General features: G+C 44.0%; 1 protein-coding gene across 3 annotated transcripts in view; it reads right to left on the reverse strand.

The window, feature by feature from the left end:
* Positions 1–18549, reverse strand: part of LOC118399510 (GDNF family receptor alpha-1-like) — a 131329-nt gene that overhangs the window by 30479 nt on the left and 82301 nt on the right. For all 3 annotated transcript variants that reach the window (XM_052475420.1, XM_052475413.1, XM_052475422.1), the window contains 3 exons: positions 9240–9591; positions 7469–7578; positions 6473–6607 (listed from right to left, as the gene is read on the reverse strand). In XM_052475420.1, the coding sequence (XP_052331380.1) occupies positions 6473–6607; positions 7469–7578; positions 9240–9591 (597 nt within the window). The remainder of the gene's footprint in view (positions 1–6472; positions 6608–7468; positions 7579–9239; positions 9592–18549) is intronic.

Here is an 18549-nt window from a genome sequence, read left to right on the forward strand (position 1 = left end):
TTTGACTTGGAATCCTTGGACAGACCCCATGAGTTCATCTTTGTCGATGAAGCAGGCCTCAATCTAACAAAGAGGAGAAGGAGAGGCCGAAACATGATTGGACAGTGGGCCATTGTTAAAGTCCCAAGTCAACGAGGTGGCAATGTCACAATCTGTGCTGCTATCAGCAACCATGGTGTTCTACATCACCATGTTACACATATAACACCCAGCACCTTCTAAGATTTATTGCCAATCTAAGAGATATTTTATTTGAGCAGCAGGTTCAAGAGCAGCAGGGTCAAGAGCTAAATGAGAATCCCATTCCCACCTATGTGATAGTGTGGGACAATGTCAGTTTCCACTGAGCTGCTCAGGTAAGGGTGTGGTTTAACATCAATGGGCAGTTTATGAACGTGTACCTCCCTCCATACTCGCCTTTCCTGAATCCGATTGAGGAGTTTTTCTCCTCTTGGAGATGGAAAGTGTACGATAGACAATCCTACACCAGAGTATATCTTCTGCAAGCCATGGATTTAGCCTGTGGTGATATAGGTGAGGAATCATGTCAGGGCTGGATACGACACACAAGAGGCTTCTTCCCCCGTTGCCTCAGGAGGGACAATATTGCTTGTGATGTCGATGAAGTGCTCTGGTCTGACCCAGCCCAAAGACAAGAAGAAGCACATTGATCACATGTTTACTCCTTTGATTTTTGTCCCTTTTAGTAGTGTATACTTTAGTACAGTGCCTTGTAGGCTGTATACTGTACAATGGACAAATTGTATGGCCCTGAACATTGTGCTTTCCATTTATTAACAGTACTGACTGCTCAATAGATTTTGACTGGTTGCAGGTTCATATCAACAAAGAACAAGAATTACAGTATCACAGAGACAACGGACAGGTTTGTGAGATGCAGGGTACAGTACTGTAAAAATAGGCGCACAAGGAGGAGGAAGAACAGAAAACAAAATTGCAAAGAGCAAAGCAGAGTAGTAATTTCTGATCAATTTTGAGCTACTATGATAGAACATGTTTTCATTCATCAAAAGACAATGATGGAAAAATATGAATATTTTTTTAGATTAAAAATGTCCTTCTCCTTGACAATTGTATATTTTGAACAACATGTTTTCTATTTTTCGGTGTATTGTTTACTGACTGCTTGAGAGTGTATTTCATTTTGATCACTTTGTTTATGATTTGAGATCAGTGTTTGATTTTGAACACAGGTAAAACTGTTTTGAGGCGAATGTTTCATTTTGCGAGAGGAGTCAGAGGTTATGTAAATAGTGATTGAAGATGAGGTTTTTTGTGTTTAATGTTCTCAGGAAATGGAGCAAGGTTTCAGAAATTATGTTTTAGCAATTGAGAAAAACTGTAACTTTCCATGTCAATAAAGTCCATTGACTTGAATTAGAGAGAGCGAGAGTGAGAGACAGTGAAGACCCAACCATGCCTTGGCATCTCTGAGGAAATCAGAGGCTTGGCTCTCTGCTTGTGCCATCAAACCCCTGAAACTTATCCAGAATGCCACAGCCCGTCTGGTGTTCAACCTTCCTAAGTTTGATACATGTCACCCTGTTCCTTCGCACTCTCCACTGGCTCCCAGAACTGCCCCTCCCTACCTTAAGTCTATGCTCAACACTTCCACTTCTCTTTTCTTACTAGCACTAAAAAGTGTTACTTACTATGACAGTGATTTGTAGTCATCTTACCTAGCTACCTTAAGATGAATGCATTAACTGTAAGTCCCTCGGTATAAGTGTCTACTAAATGGCAAAAATGTACATTTTAAATGGGATAGAGGGAGAGATGGACACAGTTTAATTCGGAAAAACTTCACAGGCTCTTCCTGGATGTCTTGAGGAGCCCAGAGACATGTAGTGACAGAGCGAAACACCCCGAATAACCACAGTAGCTTGACCTCTCAATCGTAGTTTTGGAAATCACAGACCTACACTGTAAAAAGTGAGATGACGCTGTTGTTAATCTGAAGTGTTTATACTGATTGGAATGATTGAAAATTACGCTTTGATATGTTCAACCTAATCTATTCACTTCGCCTGAAATCAAATAACACATTCGACAGATCAATGTGATTTTTAAAAATTGAATGAACATTTCCAAGGACTCTATATACATCTGTGTTGTGGAAGTTCAGCTTTACAGTGTGATTGAAATTCAAAGGCAATTTCTCCATGTTAGCGGAGACCGCATTCACTGAAAACACTGCATGTGTCAGCTCAATTGGAAATTTCCTTTACATTTCTATCGCACAATCTCTAACCCTTCAGCGATACAGATTGAATAGAGCCCTACATTGCTTTCAACACTTCAAGCATCAGAAGAGTTGGATGTGTGGCTGATTGGGGGTGTGCCTTTGAGTTTATTTTTGTCCACCCGTGAGAGTGGTCATTCCGGTTCATGTGGTCTGTTGTAGTTGTTATTTAAACTTAAACCTGTACACTGCCAGCATATGTAATGATACTTGCATTTCAAGTTATTGAACAAACTTAATTTCTTGATTTACAGGGAATTTATTTAATTGCTTGTACCTAATTGAAGACATTTGGATTGGTAATTCCAAATAAAAATTTGAACTTTGAACAAGATGAAAAAATGGGTTGTCTTTACATGACATTGCCACAGATCCCTCCAGAACATTCCTTACGTACACCTGGCCCCTATTCCCACTGATTGCACTTGTATATATGTGCTCTTTGGTTTCCATTGGGCGGGCGATTATTGTTACAATGTCCGTTGGTGCGTGTGAGTACCTGTTCTGTGTGTGTTTTGGGTTTTGTGCCTTTGTGGATTGCGCAGATGATTACGGGTCTCCTCCCATGTGTTAATCATTGTGCGGGTGTGTTATTTATTCGAGGTACTCCTCGCTCTTTTTGTTTTGGGTTTCTACCCTGCGTTTTGTTACGTGTTTGTTTGGTCTTCGTCCCTGTGCCTTTGCACGGCACTCCGTAATTTGGGCTTAATAAAAACCCTTATTACGCATCCCTGCCCGTCTCCCGAATCCTTCATGCCAGCGTGACAGAAATATTAGTTTGTATAAGTTATAAGGTTTTGAACCAAAGTGTAAAAGTAAGCTGCGTGTTGAAAGAAATAGGTTGCAACTTGAAATACGGGTTTGGTAATCAAATAAAACATTTGGCATTGAATCATCTTTTTGGTTTCAATAAATGTAGTATTTTTCAATTGAGAAAACCTAACTCCTTTCAGTTTCAAATGGAAAATCATGTAGTATTTTCTGGGCAGGAAAGAATGTGGGGAGGGTGCCCAAATCTCCTTACAAATCATGAGTTTGAGTAGACAGGGCTTAAAAACAATCCCCTCAGAAACATGACATCGGTGGACACACCCAAATGAAAATATGCTATAGTGGCACGCCCTGATCTGTTTCGCCTGTGCCCTGGGTTTACCAAGCCCTGATTTTTTGACCTGGGTTTTTGCAGACTTTAGTCCAGACATTACTGTAATATTTAGTTTATTATTGTATAAATACTGTTGTATACTGTAGTATTTACTGTAGTGTTTTTGTGGACTGTAGTATACTGGACAAAAACTAAGAGCAAATGTTCCATAACCTGTATTTAACGGCTGTTTGAAGAAGAGGACCAAGGTGCAGCGTCGTATGTGTTCATGATTTTTAATAAAACTGAACACTAGAACACAAAGTAACAAAGCGGAACAAACAAAACAGTTATGTCTGGTGCAGACACACAAAACAGAAAATAACTACCCACAAAACCCATGTGGGCAAGAGCTACCTAAGTATGGGTCCAAATCAGAGACAATGATAGACAGCTGTCCCTGATTGAGAACCATACCCGGCCAAAAACAAAGAAATACAAAACCATAGAAAAAAAGAACATGGAATGCCCACCCTAGTCACACCCTGGTCTAACCAAAATAGAGAATAAAAGCCTCTCTATGGCCAGGGTGTGACACTGTAGGCAGGTAGGTAGGTCTGAACAGATCTTGGCGTGTAGGTTTCTCACAAATTAGGATATAGGGGAGGGGAATGGATTGTGAAGATGCAAATTAAATACTGTAGTATTACTATAAACTGCAGTGCTTTTGAGGACATTACCATAGTTTTCTATTGTATACAACACAATTCTATAGTAAGTACTACACATGATTGAGGGATACTACAGCGTGTAGTATTTTATTCAACAGCAGCGGTTCTCAAACATCTCCTCGGGGACCTCCAGCCATTTCATTTATTTGATCTATTCCAGGGCTAGCACACCTGATTCAACTTGTCAACTAATCATCAAGTCCATGACTAGGTGAATCAGGTGAGCTATTTCAGGGATAAAACAAAATAGAGAAATGTCTGGGGTCCCAGGGGAGAGGTTTAAGAACCACTGTTCCACAGTATACTACAGAATTCTATAATAAGTACTGCAGATAGCTAGGCTAGTTCTAGCCACAGCCAGTCAGTGGTTGTAAGCATGCAACGCTGACGTCATGGCGCAAGCAAACGACTCACGATATACACTCATTGAAAATATCCTCCACCAGCGCTAGCCCCCAAAAATGTTTACGGCAGGACATGAACAGATAATATGGCTTTCCCAACGCCACCCTTTCCTCTCTGAGAAACTGACATTGGTCTAATTAAAGACATGTATGATGAAACATTTGTACATTGTTGGAAGAAACCCGTCTGTCTGGACAGACCAGGGTTCCCAACTGGTGTCCCGCGGTTGATTTTATTTGGCCCCCAAAGCTTTCTGAGCAATAAATATATATATTGTCACGCCCAGACCTTTGTTTTCTTTATTATTTGGTTAGGTCAGGGTGTGACAAGGGTGGTTTGTGTAGTTTTTGTATTGTCTAGTTTTTTTTTTGTATGTTTATGGGTTTTTCCCTGGTCTAGGTGTTTATAAGTCTATGGTTGCCTAGATTGGTTCTCAATCAGAGGCAGCTATTTATCGTTGTCTCTGATTGGGGACCATATTTAGGGAGCCATATTCCTTGGAAAGTATTCCTTGTTCTGCACTAGCCATATTGCTTCACGGTTAGTTTTGTTGTTTTGTTTAGTTCTGTTCAGTGTTCTCTCTTTAATTAAAGTGTGATGTTCGCTTACCACGCTGTGCCTTGGTCTCCTCTTTATGACGACCGTGACATATATATCTGTTTTTTCTTTGTACATAAAAGACTGTAAACACACCAGCAAATCAGCTCCAAGTGATTTTCATTTTGGAAATCTGTTCCAAAGTATTCCCATGCAAAATATAGATATATGAGATCATATACAAATGTAATCAATGTTTGAAATTATTATGTTTTAGTCAAATATATCTGTTTAGGCTTCTAGATGTCACTATGCAGTCTGAAAATGATTTATAATTATGTTCTGGCCCCCTGACAAAGGAAAGGGGGATACCTAATCAGTTGTACAACTGAATGCATTCAACTGAATTGTGTCTTCCGCATGTAACCCAAGCCCTGAATCAGAGAGGTGCAGGGGGCTGTCTTAATCAACATCATCAGTGCCCAGGGAGCAGTTGTTGTTGGGGGTTAACTGCTTTGCTCAGGGACAGAACGACAGATTTTTACCATGTCGGCTCGGGGATTCGATCCAGCAACCTTTTGGTTACTGGCCCAACACTCCTATTCGCCAGGCTACCTGCTCAATATCTTTTTATTTATTGAGGCTAAATCAAGTTGATGATCCGAGAAAGACTACTCAATGGCTTTCTTTCTCAACACTAAAACCCAAAAGCAGTGGGTCAAAAAGACTTCAATGACACTGAAATTCCACTAAAGAAATGTCTCTATTGCGATAATGCTGTGTTTTGATCATTGCCACATTGAGAATAAATGTGTTTATAAAACACTATCTCTATAATACAGTGAAAATAAACGTATGCACAGGGTCAGTGAGAGCATGACTATATTGGGTACTACTGGTTTTGACAGAAATAAAGCGCTGAGAGACAATGCCATACCAATAACACAGCAGAGGAAGTTGAGCTGTGATTGCACAAAGAGAAGCACCACAGCCATGGATCTGCTATCTCCAGAGGCCTGACACCTTGTGATAGTGAAGCAGCCGTATTTATTAAAGGAGGAGAGGATGGAGAGGGAGGGAGGGGAGGTAGGTTAATTAAAGCTGTCTGATATGTGAAAGGACGGTCATAGAGTTAGAAGACAATGCCCTGGTTGCTGATCTGCTCTATGCGGATATTGGAACCCTTTACTCACACACACAAACATATATTCACGTGTGTAGGCATGCACCCACACAGCCTTATCGCTGTTTCTTCCTCCTCTCTCTCTGCTTTTCTGCTCCATCGGCAAAGAGCTCACAGGAGAGATGGAGTATCACTTGGGAGAGAGGGAGGATGAAGGTGAGAGGGGGATGAACAATTGTCAGGAGACCCACAATGAAAGGGTGGAGGAGACAGGAAACTGGTAAGAGAATGAAGCGGAGAGGACAGGAGGAGGCTGGTCAGTCACTCACGGAGGCAGGTGTTGTCTGTGAAGAACTCTGTGAACTTGTCACACTCCTCCTTGCCATTGCCACTGCTGCTGCAGTCACAGTAGGGAACAACACTGATCTTAGGAGAACGCAGGTAGTTGGGTGTCATCACTGTACCTATAAGGAGGGGGGAAGAAACACAGTAGATTACTTAAAGAAACAGAGTTTATCTACCATATGGTTTTCCAAAGACATGTTCTTCTCTGTGGCAGACAAAATAGTTTCCACCTCCCATTTCCCCAAACCATCATGCAATGTTGAATCCCTATCATACTGCAACTGTTAGCCCCTCAACATTTCAAGCTAGATTTTCATCCAATTGTCTGAACAACATGTAACACTGGAATCATCATGGAGTATTTCCAAAGGCAGTGTGACAAATAAGGTTTCTTCCTCTTTGTAGGAAACTAAATAGCTGCAGTCAGAGATTTCTTGCTTCCTCAATGCATTGTTCCTCTACTGGCGTCCGTCCAAACCAGCCATTTTTGTTTTGCAGCAAAATGAATTGGCGTTTTGCTGGTTGCTGTGTGTACTACAGCTGTACTACTATCTGCTACAGCTGTGCTAGTACGGGAATGTGATGGCTTGAGCTAGGATGGGTCCCTCAGCACACAGAGGCAGAAGATAAAGGAGACTAATCTTCTCTACACACTTTCCTCCTCTCTCTTTATCTCTTTCACACGCTCATTCTCTCGCCCTATTGCATTTTCTACAACTATGAGTCTTGGTTTCCTTGGTGTCCTCTGAACAATGAGCTAATTTCATCAAATGATGTGAAGGGGCATGAGGAAGTGGTGTGACGTTGGTTTGTGCTGTGCTAGAGCGAATATGGGAAAGGGATTCTCTGACAGATGACCATAGCAACAGGAATGAGATCCACTCAGGGGACAGTATAAAGATTCAGTGAGAAAATGAGACCATAGGAAGACTCATCAATGTGTGAGGAAAAGTTTACCAATAGAGACGGGAGAGACTCACCGATAAGGCCAGAGTAGGAGAGCAGGCAGTCAGCGTAGTTCTCCTTAAGACAGCCAGAGAGAGAGCGTGGCTCAGACTGGCAGTTGGCAAAGAAATCAGCCAGACGGGACCTGAAAGACGCAACAAAAACAGTGAGTGTATCTGAACTTTCATATCTCTCTTATAAAGCGAACCGTCACAGTCAAATAGACAACATCAAAAGCACTCGTACTGATGCACACACACCCACGCACACACACGGATACACGCCCACGCGGGCATGCAAACTCACGCACACACACACACACACACACACACAACACACACACACACACACACACACACACACACACACACACACACACACACACACACACACACACACACACACACACACACACACACACACACACACACACACACACACACACACACAGCATGGTTGGGTCTGTGTTGATTATACTCTGTGATACACGTCCCATATGGTGAAGGAGCAGCCAACAAGTATGCCTGGATTTATAATCCTTCCCCACAAACAGAGAGGAGCTCTGGATACCACTCATGATGGAGTTGGGATGCTAAGTACCACCTGGTGTTACACCTTTGTTGAGAAGGGAAAGAGAGCAGGAACAATAACATTTTGCTAAGTGAAGAGGTAGAAAATAAGAGAAATATGGAGACAAAGAGAGAGAGCGAGCGAGCAAGCGAGAGATCGAGAGAGAGAGAGCGAGAGAAAGAGTTAGCGAGAGCGGAGAGAGAGAGAGACACTGCACAGCCCTGAGGCTGGAATCGAAATGGAACCAATTTATTTGCACTAATGCCTCCATTTAATCCCAGACAGAGTGCTGTAGCTCTAGAGGCAATGGCAGACGTCACTCATTGAGTCCAGTCTGTTTCGCTGCATTTCAATACAGCCTCTATTACTGCCAATGATACACAGGCCACTTATCCCAAACACATCCAATCCCCTGCCCAGTTATCCTAGCCTGAATGCTGCTATATGACAGCTAAATGAAACACTTAAGGCAGAAAAGACATGCATTCAGAAAGAGAATTGGAGTGTTTCACTGCTTAACCTGAATACTCTCTGTTAGTGTAGGTAGATTTAGTGTTTGCTTATATGCATTACATGTTGAATGGTAATGGTTTATTCCTGACGCAGTCTCCCAACATAGTATCCAGTTATCTTAACAGGTTTGTTTATGGTGTTTTTCACAGCTTTTATCAGCGCTTGGTATATTTCCCCACACCTCGAAGGTATGATAGCAACCTCCATGCTGTGCTAACTTGGACACCCCATCACTTTGGTGGTGGGCTAGGACCTGTATTCTGTAGCACCTCTTCACATTACAGAGGATGCTATCTGAAAGACGGCTTGGGGTAATACACTGTTGACTTAAATGTAATTTTAACCATACACTGACATTGGTCAGTCTGTGTTGTAAATGTGGAGTCAGACACGTGAGACGATGTGATTGTTTGCTATGTTACATGTTTGATGCTGTTGGTCTTGCAAGATGCCTGTGTACTATATTACGTACTCTGACAACTGTTTATCCTAGTGTACCTGCAGATGTAGGTGGTCTTGCAAGAGGCCTGTGTACTATATTACGTACTCTGACAACTGTTTATCCTAGTGTACCTGCAGATGTAGGTGGTCTTGCAAGAGGCCTGTGTACTATATTACGTACTCTGACAACTGTTTATCCTAGTGTACCTGCAGATGTAGGTGGTCTTGCAAGAGGCCTGTGTACTATATTACGTACTCTGACAACTGTTTATCCTAGTGTACCTGCAGATGTAGTTGGTCTTGCAAGAGGCCTGCAAGGAGAGACAGTTGGGCTTTTCCTTGTCCTCATAGGAACAGACTGGTACAATGGTTTGGCGCCGGCGCTCGGAGCAGGCCGACTGATCGCCGGCTGGACAGGAACAGAACAGCATCCCGTAGCTGTGCTTGGGTGGCACCTTGTCAAAGAACTGCCGCAGGGCCTTGTGGCACTTGCGCTTGTTGCAGACCTCCGCAGTGGAGACACGGCTGGTGCAGGGGCTGATGTAGGCTGAGCGGTACTTCTTACAGGTGTCGTTCAGGTTGCAGGCCTTGGCTGCGTTCAGACAGTTGTTTTCCCTCGTCACCGCGGGCTCGCCTGTCATAAAAAGGACAACAGGGTAAGTTCAGTTTCCATCATCTCTAGATTCGTAATCTATTGATTGATATAGATTGATAACACTGTCTATAATATGAACCGGATTGAACCTAACTGAATTGAGAGAGAGTTAGACAGAGTTATGCATCACTTGACCAAACTAATATTTGAGAGGATGGAAAAAAGAAGCAATATGTAAATACTTTAGGAACCTTGAAAATTTCCCCCATAATGATCTCTTCCTGGCCGTTGCTGATTGCTATCAAGCCGCCCGCCCATTTATTGCTAACCCTGTTTCTCACCCTAAATCAAACAGTGCCCCTCCTCTCGGCAGCCCTGCAGGCCAAACAAATATGCAGCTCTCCTGAACGTCGGAGTCATCAAAGCATCCGGCGCCACGGCCTGCTCATCTGTCAGGTCTCACTAATTGGCAGCTTTCTTACAGATCCCTCATTAATTAACATTTCAAGAGATTTTGGGGAAAATGGTGCAACAACAGCATTTTTCGGCAATAAAAAATGGGAGCAGTTGGTTGGTGGAAGTCTGCTTGAGACGAGTGGTGCGTGTCACGCTCAGAAAATAGTGTTAAGAATAAGACTGACTCTCTCACACTTTTGATTTCAATGTAAAACCTTAGCCACAGGAAAGAGAGACAACTGCTAGACACTAAAGTCTGTGAAAATTAGAGTAGAGTACCCCTGCCACACACTCCCTCCATGGTGAAAACACTAACACACTGTTTCTGGTGCTGTAGACAGGAAGTGCCTTCTCTAAAGGTCGTAGATGTGCATTCAGGGTACCCGCTGGTCCCTGCGGCCAATCCCACATGACTGGCAGGGCCGGTCTGGCCAGCTGGGGTTCACTGTGACCTTTCACTGAGATCTGGAAGTTCTCCTTCACTCAGTCTGTCTGTGCTGCTCTGCTCTACTCTGCTCAATGACCAGACACATACATTCTGTCTAGAGAGAAGTACTCTACAGCTGCCTGGGAGAGCTGCCTCTCCTGTCATCTGCTGGCCCTGAAGTCAGTCAGTCTGTCTAACACACATAGGACAGTAGCCAAATGAGGACAGACCTGACCAGACATCCTCCCCCTCCTGTGTCCCCAAAAGGGCCCTTGGAAAAAAACAGAGTTCTGAGTTATGTTTGTCTGTGTGAGCATGTGAGAGTTTATTCTGTATTAGCATGTGTGGACCTGTGCATCTGTGTGTGTCAAATCAAATTTTATTTGTCACATCCGCCGAATACAACAGGTGTAGACTTTACCGTGGAATTCTTACTTACAAGCCCTCTCCCAACAATGCAGAGTTAAAAAGTAAGAAAAATGTGCATTAAAAAAAGGAAATAGTTACACAATAAAGTAACAAATCAAATCAAATTTCTAATCAAAAGTGAGTGTTCATAGAGCCGGTACAAGAGAGTCAGTGTGTGTTTGCATTTGTGGTATGGTGTGTATCTGCGTATGTGGGTGTCATGTGCCATGCAGCTGTCCAGTTACTCAGTCGTCTGTCTCCTCTCTCCCACAGAGGTAGGCTGCGGTGTGTCAGGACCCTCTCCACATCCCTCTCTGCTGCACCCCTAGTGTCAGAGAACACATCTGCTGAACCCCGAGTACGTTGCTGGCAGATGGCACCGTCTCTCAGGCAAACACACACACACACACACACACACACACACACACACACACACACACACACACACACACACACACACACACACACACACACACACACACACACACACACACACACACACACACACACACACACACACACACACACACACACACACACACACAAAATCATCTATCCAGCTAAAAGTGTTTGCCCCATACATCCCTTCCTGCACATGCTCCCCTCCCATTGTCTCTCCCTTTCCCCCCTTACAGGCCCACACAGGGCTGGGGCCATCTGGTCTCTTCATATGGAGCTGGAGCCCCCCAGCAGCTTTTGTTACCGATACAGCCTCAAATTGATTATCATGTCGCCTGTTTCCTCCAACCCCCTCCCTAATTTCAATTACCACGGGGCTCTAGGTCGAGTAATGACCTCTTCCTCCTCCTCCAATCCACAGGACAAGAAAACAAGGCATAATATTTTGGGAATGTTCCCTCCTGAGAGATTGCTATGTATAATGTATGTGCCCAAAAATCTTTGTCATCTTTACATTTGTCTTTATCTGTTGTTGTTTAGTACTGTCTTGTGGTTAGCGCATGACTTGCAGATTATTGTAGACACACCAACCACCAAAGGTTTGTGACAATTTGTGACTGTTGTTGTTTTGGTAATCAGTGGTTTTATTGCATTGCTCCGCTTCTTGACATCTCAGTCATCCAGGCAGGTCCTACAGGCCCTAATTTTGTCGCACCTGGACTACCGCCCAGTTGTGTGGTCAAGTGCGGCAAAGAGGAACATAGGTCAATTGTAGTTGGTCCAGAACTGAGCAGCACGTATTGCACTTAGATATACACAGAGGGTCGAACGTCAGTAACATGCATGTCAGTCTCTCCTGGCACAAAGTTGAGGAGAGATTGACTGCATCACTATTGGTCTTTGTGCGAGGTGTTGATGTGTTGAAGGTAACCAAACTGTCTGTTCAAGCAGTCGGCACACAGTTCAGACACTCATCAGTACGACACAAGACATGCAATCAGAGGTCTCTTCACAGTCCCCAGGTCCAGAACAGAGGCTGGGAAACACACAGTATTAAAAAGCCATGACTACATGGAACTCTCTGCTACCCTAGGTAACTCAAACTAGCAATACAACCAGATAAAAAAAACAGATAAAAGAACGACTTACAGCACAACAGGGACTGTGAAGAGAGAGCCATTTTTATATATTTTGTATTGTAATTTCCACAGTATTATTTATTTTTATAGGCAAGACAGTTAATTAAGAACAATTTCTTATTTACAATGACGGCCTAGGAACAGTGGGTTAACAGCCTTGTTCAGGGGCAGAACGACAGATTTTTACCTTGTCAGTTCGGGGATTTGATCAACCAACCTTTTAGTTACTGGCCCAAAACGCTAACTGCTAGATTACCTGCCACCCTGTTATGTAGTTGGGCTTGCACAAATTCTTGGCTTGCGTGATCTGGAACAGCTCATAGGGTAGGAGCCACCATATATTATGTATACTATGTTATTATATTATGTGTACTATGTATTTTATGCATTTTATTTTATTTGTTTCGTTTCAACAATAACAGCTCAAGGACAGAACTACATACATTTGAAAATTGCACACATGGCCTACAAATCAACACATGCACACAAAATATCTAGGTCAAATAGGGGGAGGGATTTGCCGTGAGGTTTTGCTTGGTCTGTTTTTTGAAACCAGGTTTGCTGTTCATTTGAGCAGTATGAGATGGAAGGGAATCAATTAAATAATGGCACTATATAATACTGTACGCTTTCTTGAATTTCTTCTGGATTTGGGGGCTGTGAAAAGACCCCTGGTGGCATGTCTGGTAGGGTAAGTGTGTGTGTCAGAGCTGTGTGTAATTTGACTATGCAAACAATTTAGAATATTCAAAATATGAATGTTTCTTATGAAAATAATAAGTGATCCAGTCAGTCTTTCTTCAACACTGGAATGCATAGTATTTATATTAGCCCCCTGATTACAATGAAGAGCAAGACATGCCGCTCTGTTCTGGGCCAGCTGCAGCTTAACTAGGCCTTTCTTTGTAGTACTTGACCACATGACTGGACAATAATCAAGATAAGACTAAACTAGTGTGGTGTCAAAAAAGCAGAACATTTCGTTATTATGGAGAGACCTCTCACCCATCTTTACAACCATTGAAACTATATGTTTTGACCATGACAGTTTACGATATAAGGTAAAACCAAGTAATTTAGTCTCCACAACTTGTTCAACAGACATACCATTCATTACCAGATTCAGCTGAAGCTTAGAGTTTCTCGTCTCCTAGGCAATCAGCAATTAGTACCAGGAGGTGTGCTCTTCACCCTTGCAAGGCAATTAGTATTAGTACATCAGTCTCCACAGTTTGTTCATCGGCAGCCATGTGAGTGTTGGTCTCATCGCAAAACTAAGACCGTAGCCAAAACAAAGATAGTATTGCCAATTTGTTCTGCGGAGTTGTTCGAGGAAGGAAAGAGTGGAAGGCTCCACACCACTCTCTCACACTATTTTACATTGTTATTTTCAGATGATCTCATATGTGTGTGTTTTTTATACCTGTTCGCTCCTCATCCGGTAGGCTTTACAGACAGGCCCACCACTTGACTGCAACTTCTGCCTCTAACCATAGGAAACTCCTTTCCACCTCAACCCTCCTTAGTCCTCCACCCCTTCCCCTCCCTCTCTGCGGACAACTTTGAAAAGAAGGTTGATGACATCCGCTCCTCATTCACTCAGCTGATTGAGTCCACTGGTTCCATTCACACAGAACTACCCTACGCCTTGGTCTCTTTCTCCCCTCTCTCTGCAGATTAAATCCTGGAACTAGTGAGGTCCGGCGGCCTGACAACCTGCCCGCTTGACCCTTACCCTCCTCCCTTCTCCAGACCATCTCTGTAGACCTTCTCCCATTCCTCACTTACCTCAACTCATCCCTGACCATGACTGCATTCCCTCTGACATCAAAATGGCACGAGTTGCTCCCCTCCTCAAGAAACCAAAACTCAACTCCTCTAATGTCAAAAACTACAGACCGGCATCCCTTTCTTTTCTTTCTAAAACACTTGAGCACGCTGTCTCTGACCAACTCTCTCTTGTTATCTCTCTTAGAACGATCATCTTGACCCTAAACCAGTCAGGCTTCAAGACGGGTCACTCAACTGAGACTGCTCTTCTCTGTGTTACCGAGGCTCTCCACACTGCCAAAGCTGACTCTCTGTCCTCTGTTCTTCCTATCAGCTGCCTTTGACACTGTGAACCATCAGATGCTCCTCTCCACCATCTCAGGGCTGGGAGTCTCAGGCTCTGCACATTCTTGGATTGCATTCTACCTAGCAGGCCGCCCCTACCGGGTGACTACTGTTGTCCCCCAGGTCTTGGTTCTAGACCCTCTCCTCTTCTTTCTATACACCAAGTTACTCTGCTCCGTCATATCCTCACATGGTCTCTTCTATCATTGCTATGCAGATGACACTGAACTACTTTTCTCCTTGTGACACCCATGCATTTCTGCGTGCCTGGAAGATATCTCAGCTTGGATGTCGGCCCACTACCTCAAACTCAACCTTGATAAGACGGAGCTGCTCAAAGACCTCTCCATCACGGATGAAAAAGGTGTCCCCTCCCAGAGTGCAAAGATCCTTGGCTTGACCCTGGACAACACCCTGTCGGTCTCTGCAAACATCAAAGCAGGGACTTGATCCTGCAAGTTAATTCTCTACAACATCCATAGCGTACAACCCTAACTCACACAGGAAGCGTATGTGTACACCTGCTCGTCAAACATCTCATTCCAGTCATGGGCATTAATATGGAGTTGGTCTCCCCTTTGCTGCTATAACAGCCTCCACTCTTCAGGGAAGGTTTTCGACTAGATGTTGAAAAAATGCTGCTGCTGTATGGACCTCGCTTTATGCACGGGGCATTGTCATGTTGAAATAGGAAAGGGCCTTCCCCAAAATGTCACTGCAAAGTTGGCAGCAAAGAATTGTCTACAACGTCATTGTATGCTTTAGCGTTAAGATTTCCCTTCATTGGAACTAAGAAAAACAGCCCCAGAACATTATTCCTCATCCACCAAAATTTACAGTTGGCACTATGCATTGAGGCAGGTAGCATTCTCCTGGCATCTGCTAAATCCAGATTAGTCCTTCAGACTGCCAGATGGTGAAGCGTGATTCATCACGCCAGAGAATGCATTTCCACTGCTCCAGAGTCCACCACTCCAGCCGACACTTGATATTGCACATGGCGATTTTAGGTTTGAGTGTGGCATCTCGGCCATGGAAACCCATTTAATGAAGCTCCCAACCAACAGTTATTGTGCTGACATTGCTTCCAGAGGCAGTTTGGAACTCGGTAGTGAGTGCTGCAACCAAGGACAGACAATGTTAACGTGCTACACGCTTCAGCACTCGGCAGTCCTGTTCTGTGAGCTTGTGTGGCCTACCACTTCACGGCTGAGCCGTTGTTGTTCCTAGACGTTTGCACTTCAGAATAATAGCACTTCCAGTTGCCCGGGTCAGTTCTAGCAAAGCAGAAAGTTGACGAACTGCTCTTATTCGTTGACAAACTAATACGGTCCCACAGTTGACAGTACATGTAAGAGCAAAAAACAGGAATTGTCCATAGAGCTCTGAGACAGGATTGTGGCGAGGCACAGATCTGGGCAAAGGTACCAAAATAATTCTGCAGCATTGAAGGCCCCCAACAACACAGTGGCCTCCATCATTCTTAAATTGAAGAAGTTTGGAACCACCAAGACTCCTAGAGCTGGCCGCCCGGCCAAACTGAGCAACAGGGGGAGAAGGGTCTTGGTCTGGGAGGTGACCACAAACCCGATGGTCACTGACAGAGCTCTAGAGTTCCTCTGTGGAGATGGGAGGACCTTCCAGAAGAACAACTATCTCTTCAGCACTCCACCAATCAGGCCTTTCAAGTAGAGTGACCAGACAGAAGCCACTCCCCAGTAAAAGGCACATGACAGCATGCTTGGAGTTTGCCAAAAGGCACCTAAAGGACTCTTAGACCATGAGAAACAAGATTCTCTGGTCTGATGAAACCAAGATTGGCCTGAATGCCAAGTGTTACATCTGGAGGAAACCTAGCACCATCTCTATGGTGAAGCATGGTGGTGGCAGCATCATGCTGTGGGGATGTTTTTCAGGGATGGGGAGAGTAGTCAGGATCTAGGCAAAGAAGAATGGAGCAAAGAACAGAGAGATCCTTGATAAAAACCTGCTCCAGAGCACTCAGGACCTCAGACTGTGATGAAGGTTCACCTTCCAACAGAACAACAACCCTAAGCACACAGCCATGACAACGCAGGAGTGGCTTCGAGAGAAGTCTTTGAGTGGCCCAGCCAGAGCCCGGACTTGAACCCGATTAAACTTCTCTGGAGAAACCTGAAAATAACTGTGCAGCAACACTCCCCATCCAACCTGACAGATCCTGAGAGGATCTGCAGAGAAGAATGGGAGATACTCCCCAAATACAGGTGTGCCAAGCTTGTAGCGTCATACCCAAGAAGATTTGAGGCTGTAATCGCTGCCAAAGGTGCTTCAACAAAGTACTGAGTAAAGGGTCTGAATACTAATGTAAATGTGATATCGTTTTTTTCTAAAACCTTGTTTATGATTTGTCATTATGGGTTATTCATCCCTTAAACACCTTTATGTACCCTGGCTGGGCCATTAGCAATCAGCGGATGATCAGAGAGGGACTTGATTAAACCAAGGCTTCAATTACACCCTCCATATGGATCGTATACATGTCCACCTGTATATAACCTGCACCTCAGTGGGTGTGCCAGCCATGATGCAGGTGACTGGTGATATAACCAGAGGGTAAATAATCAGTGGATTCATAGATAATGATCCGACTCTACAGAAGGGAGTCATTAAAAAACACATTCCCACACAAATCCTGTGTGCATCCCTATCTGCTAGCTTTGGGGAGTTGTTTGCTGTACAGACGCAGGGGCTCAAGGGGAACTAATATTACGTTGGAGGGGGGCTATACAGACACAGACAGTGCGGAATCACCCGAGCGCAGAGGGCATGGAACACAGCGATGAGATGGTATTATTGGATGCCAGAAGTAAATTGAGTTTTTTAGGTTCTTGATTGAGTATCAATTGAGTGGTTCTAGTTAATTGTGGGTAGGCAGTGAATGGTGGAGGACAATGGGGAATGATGTTGAGCTAGTGAAGCATATGATGAGCTGTTTTGAGTGTCCATAGCAAGGAGTCAACTGAGATTGTAGGGGTTAGCATCAGGGTAATGCATTTGTCATTGTGATGATGAGTGTACAATGCCACAGTATGAGTCCATGAACCTATGGAGCAACCTAGTCGATGGTGGTATCAATGGAGTTTCCTGGAGGTCTGATGAATTATAAGGGGTGTTGCCCTGTACTGAAAGACGGACGGTATGATGTCTGTGGCGTCACTGACGGATTTTAAATGAGTTTTAATCTGCTGTGATAATTTGTGGTGAGTCATGTACATACTCGCAGTCACTTAAATGAGTGTGAAGATGTGTGATAACTTCTAAATGGGAGTGAGAAGATGTCAGCTTTGATGATTTGTGATCAGTTTCATCAGTGTTGCAGTTCACGGCGCAGTATTCAATGCCGTGTCCAGACGCTCTATAATGATATTTATAAAGTGTCTCTCGTCAGTCTCTCCTTTCAATTATCATTGCTTTAAGTTACTCTGCTCACCACTTTAATGGTCTGCGACTGAAAGTGCCTGACAAGCAGAAATGAATGAGAGGAGAAGAGGAAGCCCCCAGGTTTACTCATCTATTTTTTTCCTTCTTCTCTGGTGCTTAATAAGCTCCCTGTTTCTTCCGACTATGTCCCATTGCAATAAACCCACATACCAGGGCAGCAAACATGATAACTCACAGCCCATGTAATTGATCCCTGCAGTGCCTCTCACTCTCATCTCTACCCTTTCACTCACTCTCTTTCCCCTCTCTCTTGCTCCTTCCTTTCACTATCCTTCTTTCCAGATGGACCCCCCCCGTACCCTCAACCCTCCCTGGTCCCATGTGGGAGTGGTGGTCCTCGTTGTGAGGACAGACTCTGTTACTCTCAGATATTGCATTACACAGTGAAGTTCTACTGTGGCCTTTTTTCATTAACAATCAGGTGGTGTAGTGATCAGGCGGTAAGGAGAACCTCCTCTGGGAGTGGGCCACAAGGAAACAGCAGGGTACAGGGTCCTTTAATACAAATACTACCCCCCTTTCTTCCCAAAGCCTTTCGACAACCCAGTCCCACAGCCCCCCAATTCACTC

The sequence above is a fragment of the Oncorhynchus keta genome, chromosome 2 (assembly GCF_023373465.1).
Source record: "Oncorhynchus keta strain PuntledgeMale-10-30-2019 chromosome 2, Oket_V2, whole genome shotgun sequence".
NCBI classification, from domain to species: Eukaryota; Metazoa; Chordata; class Actinopteri; order Salmoniformes; family Salmonidae; genus Oncorhynchus; species Oncorhynchus keta.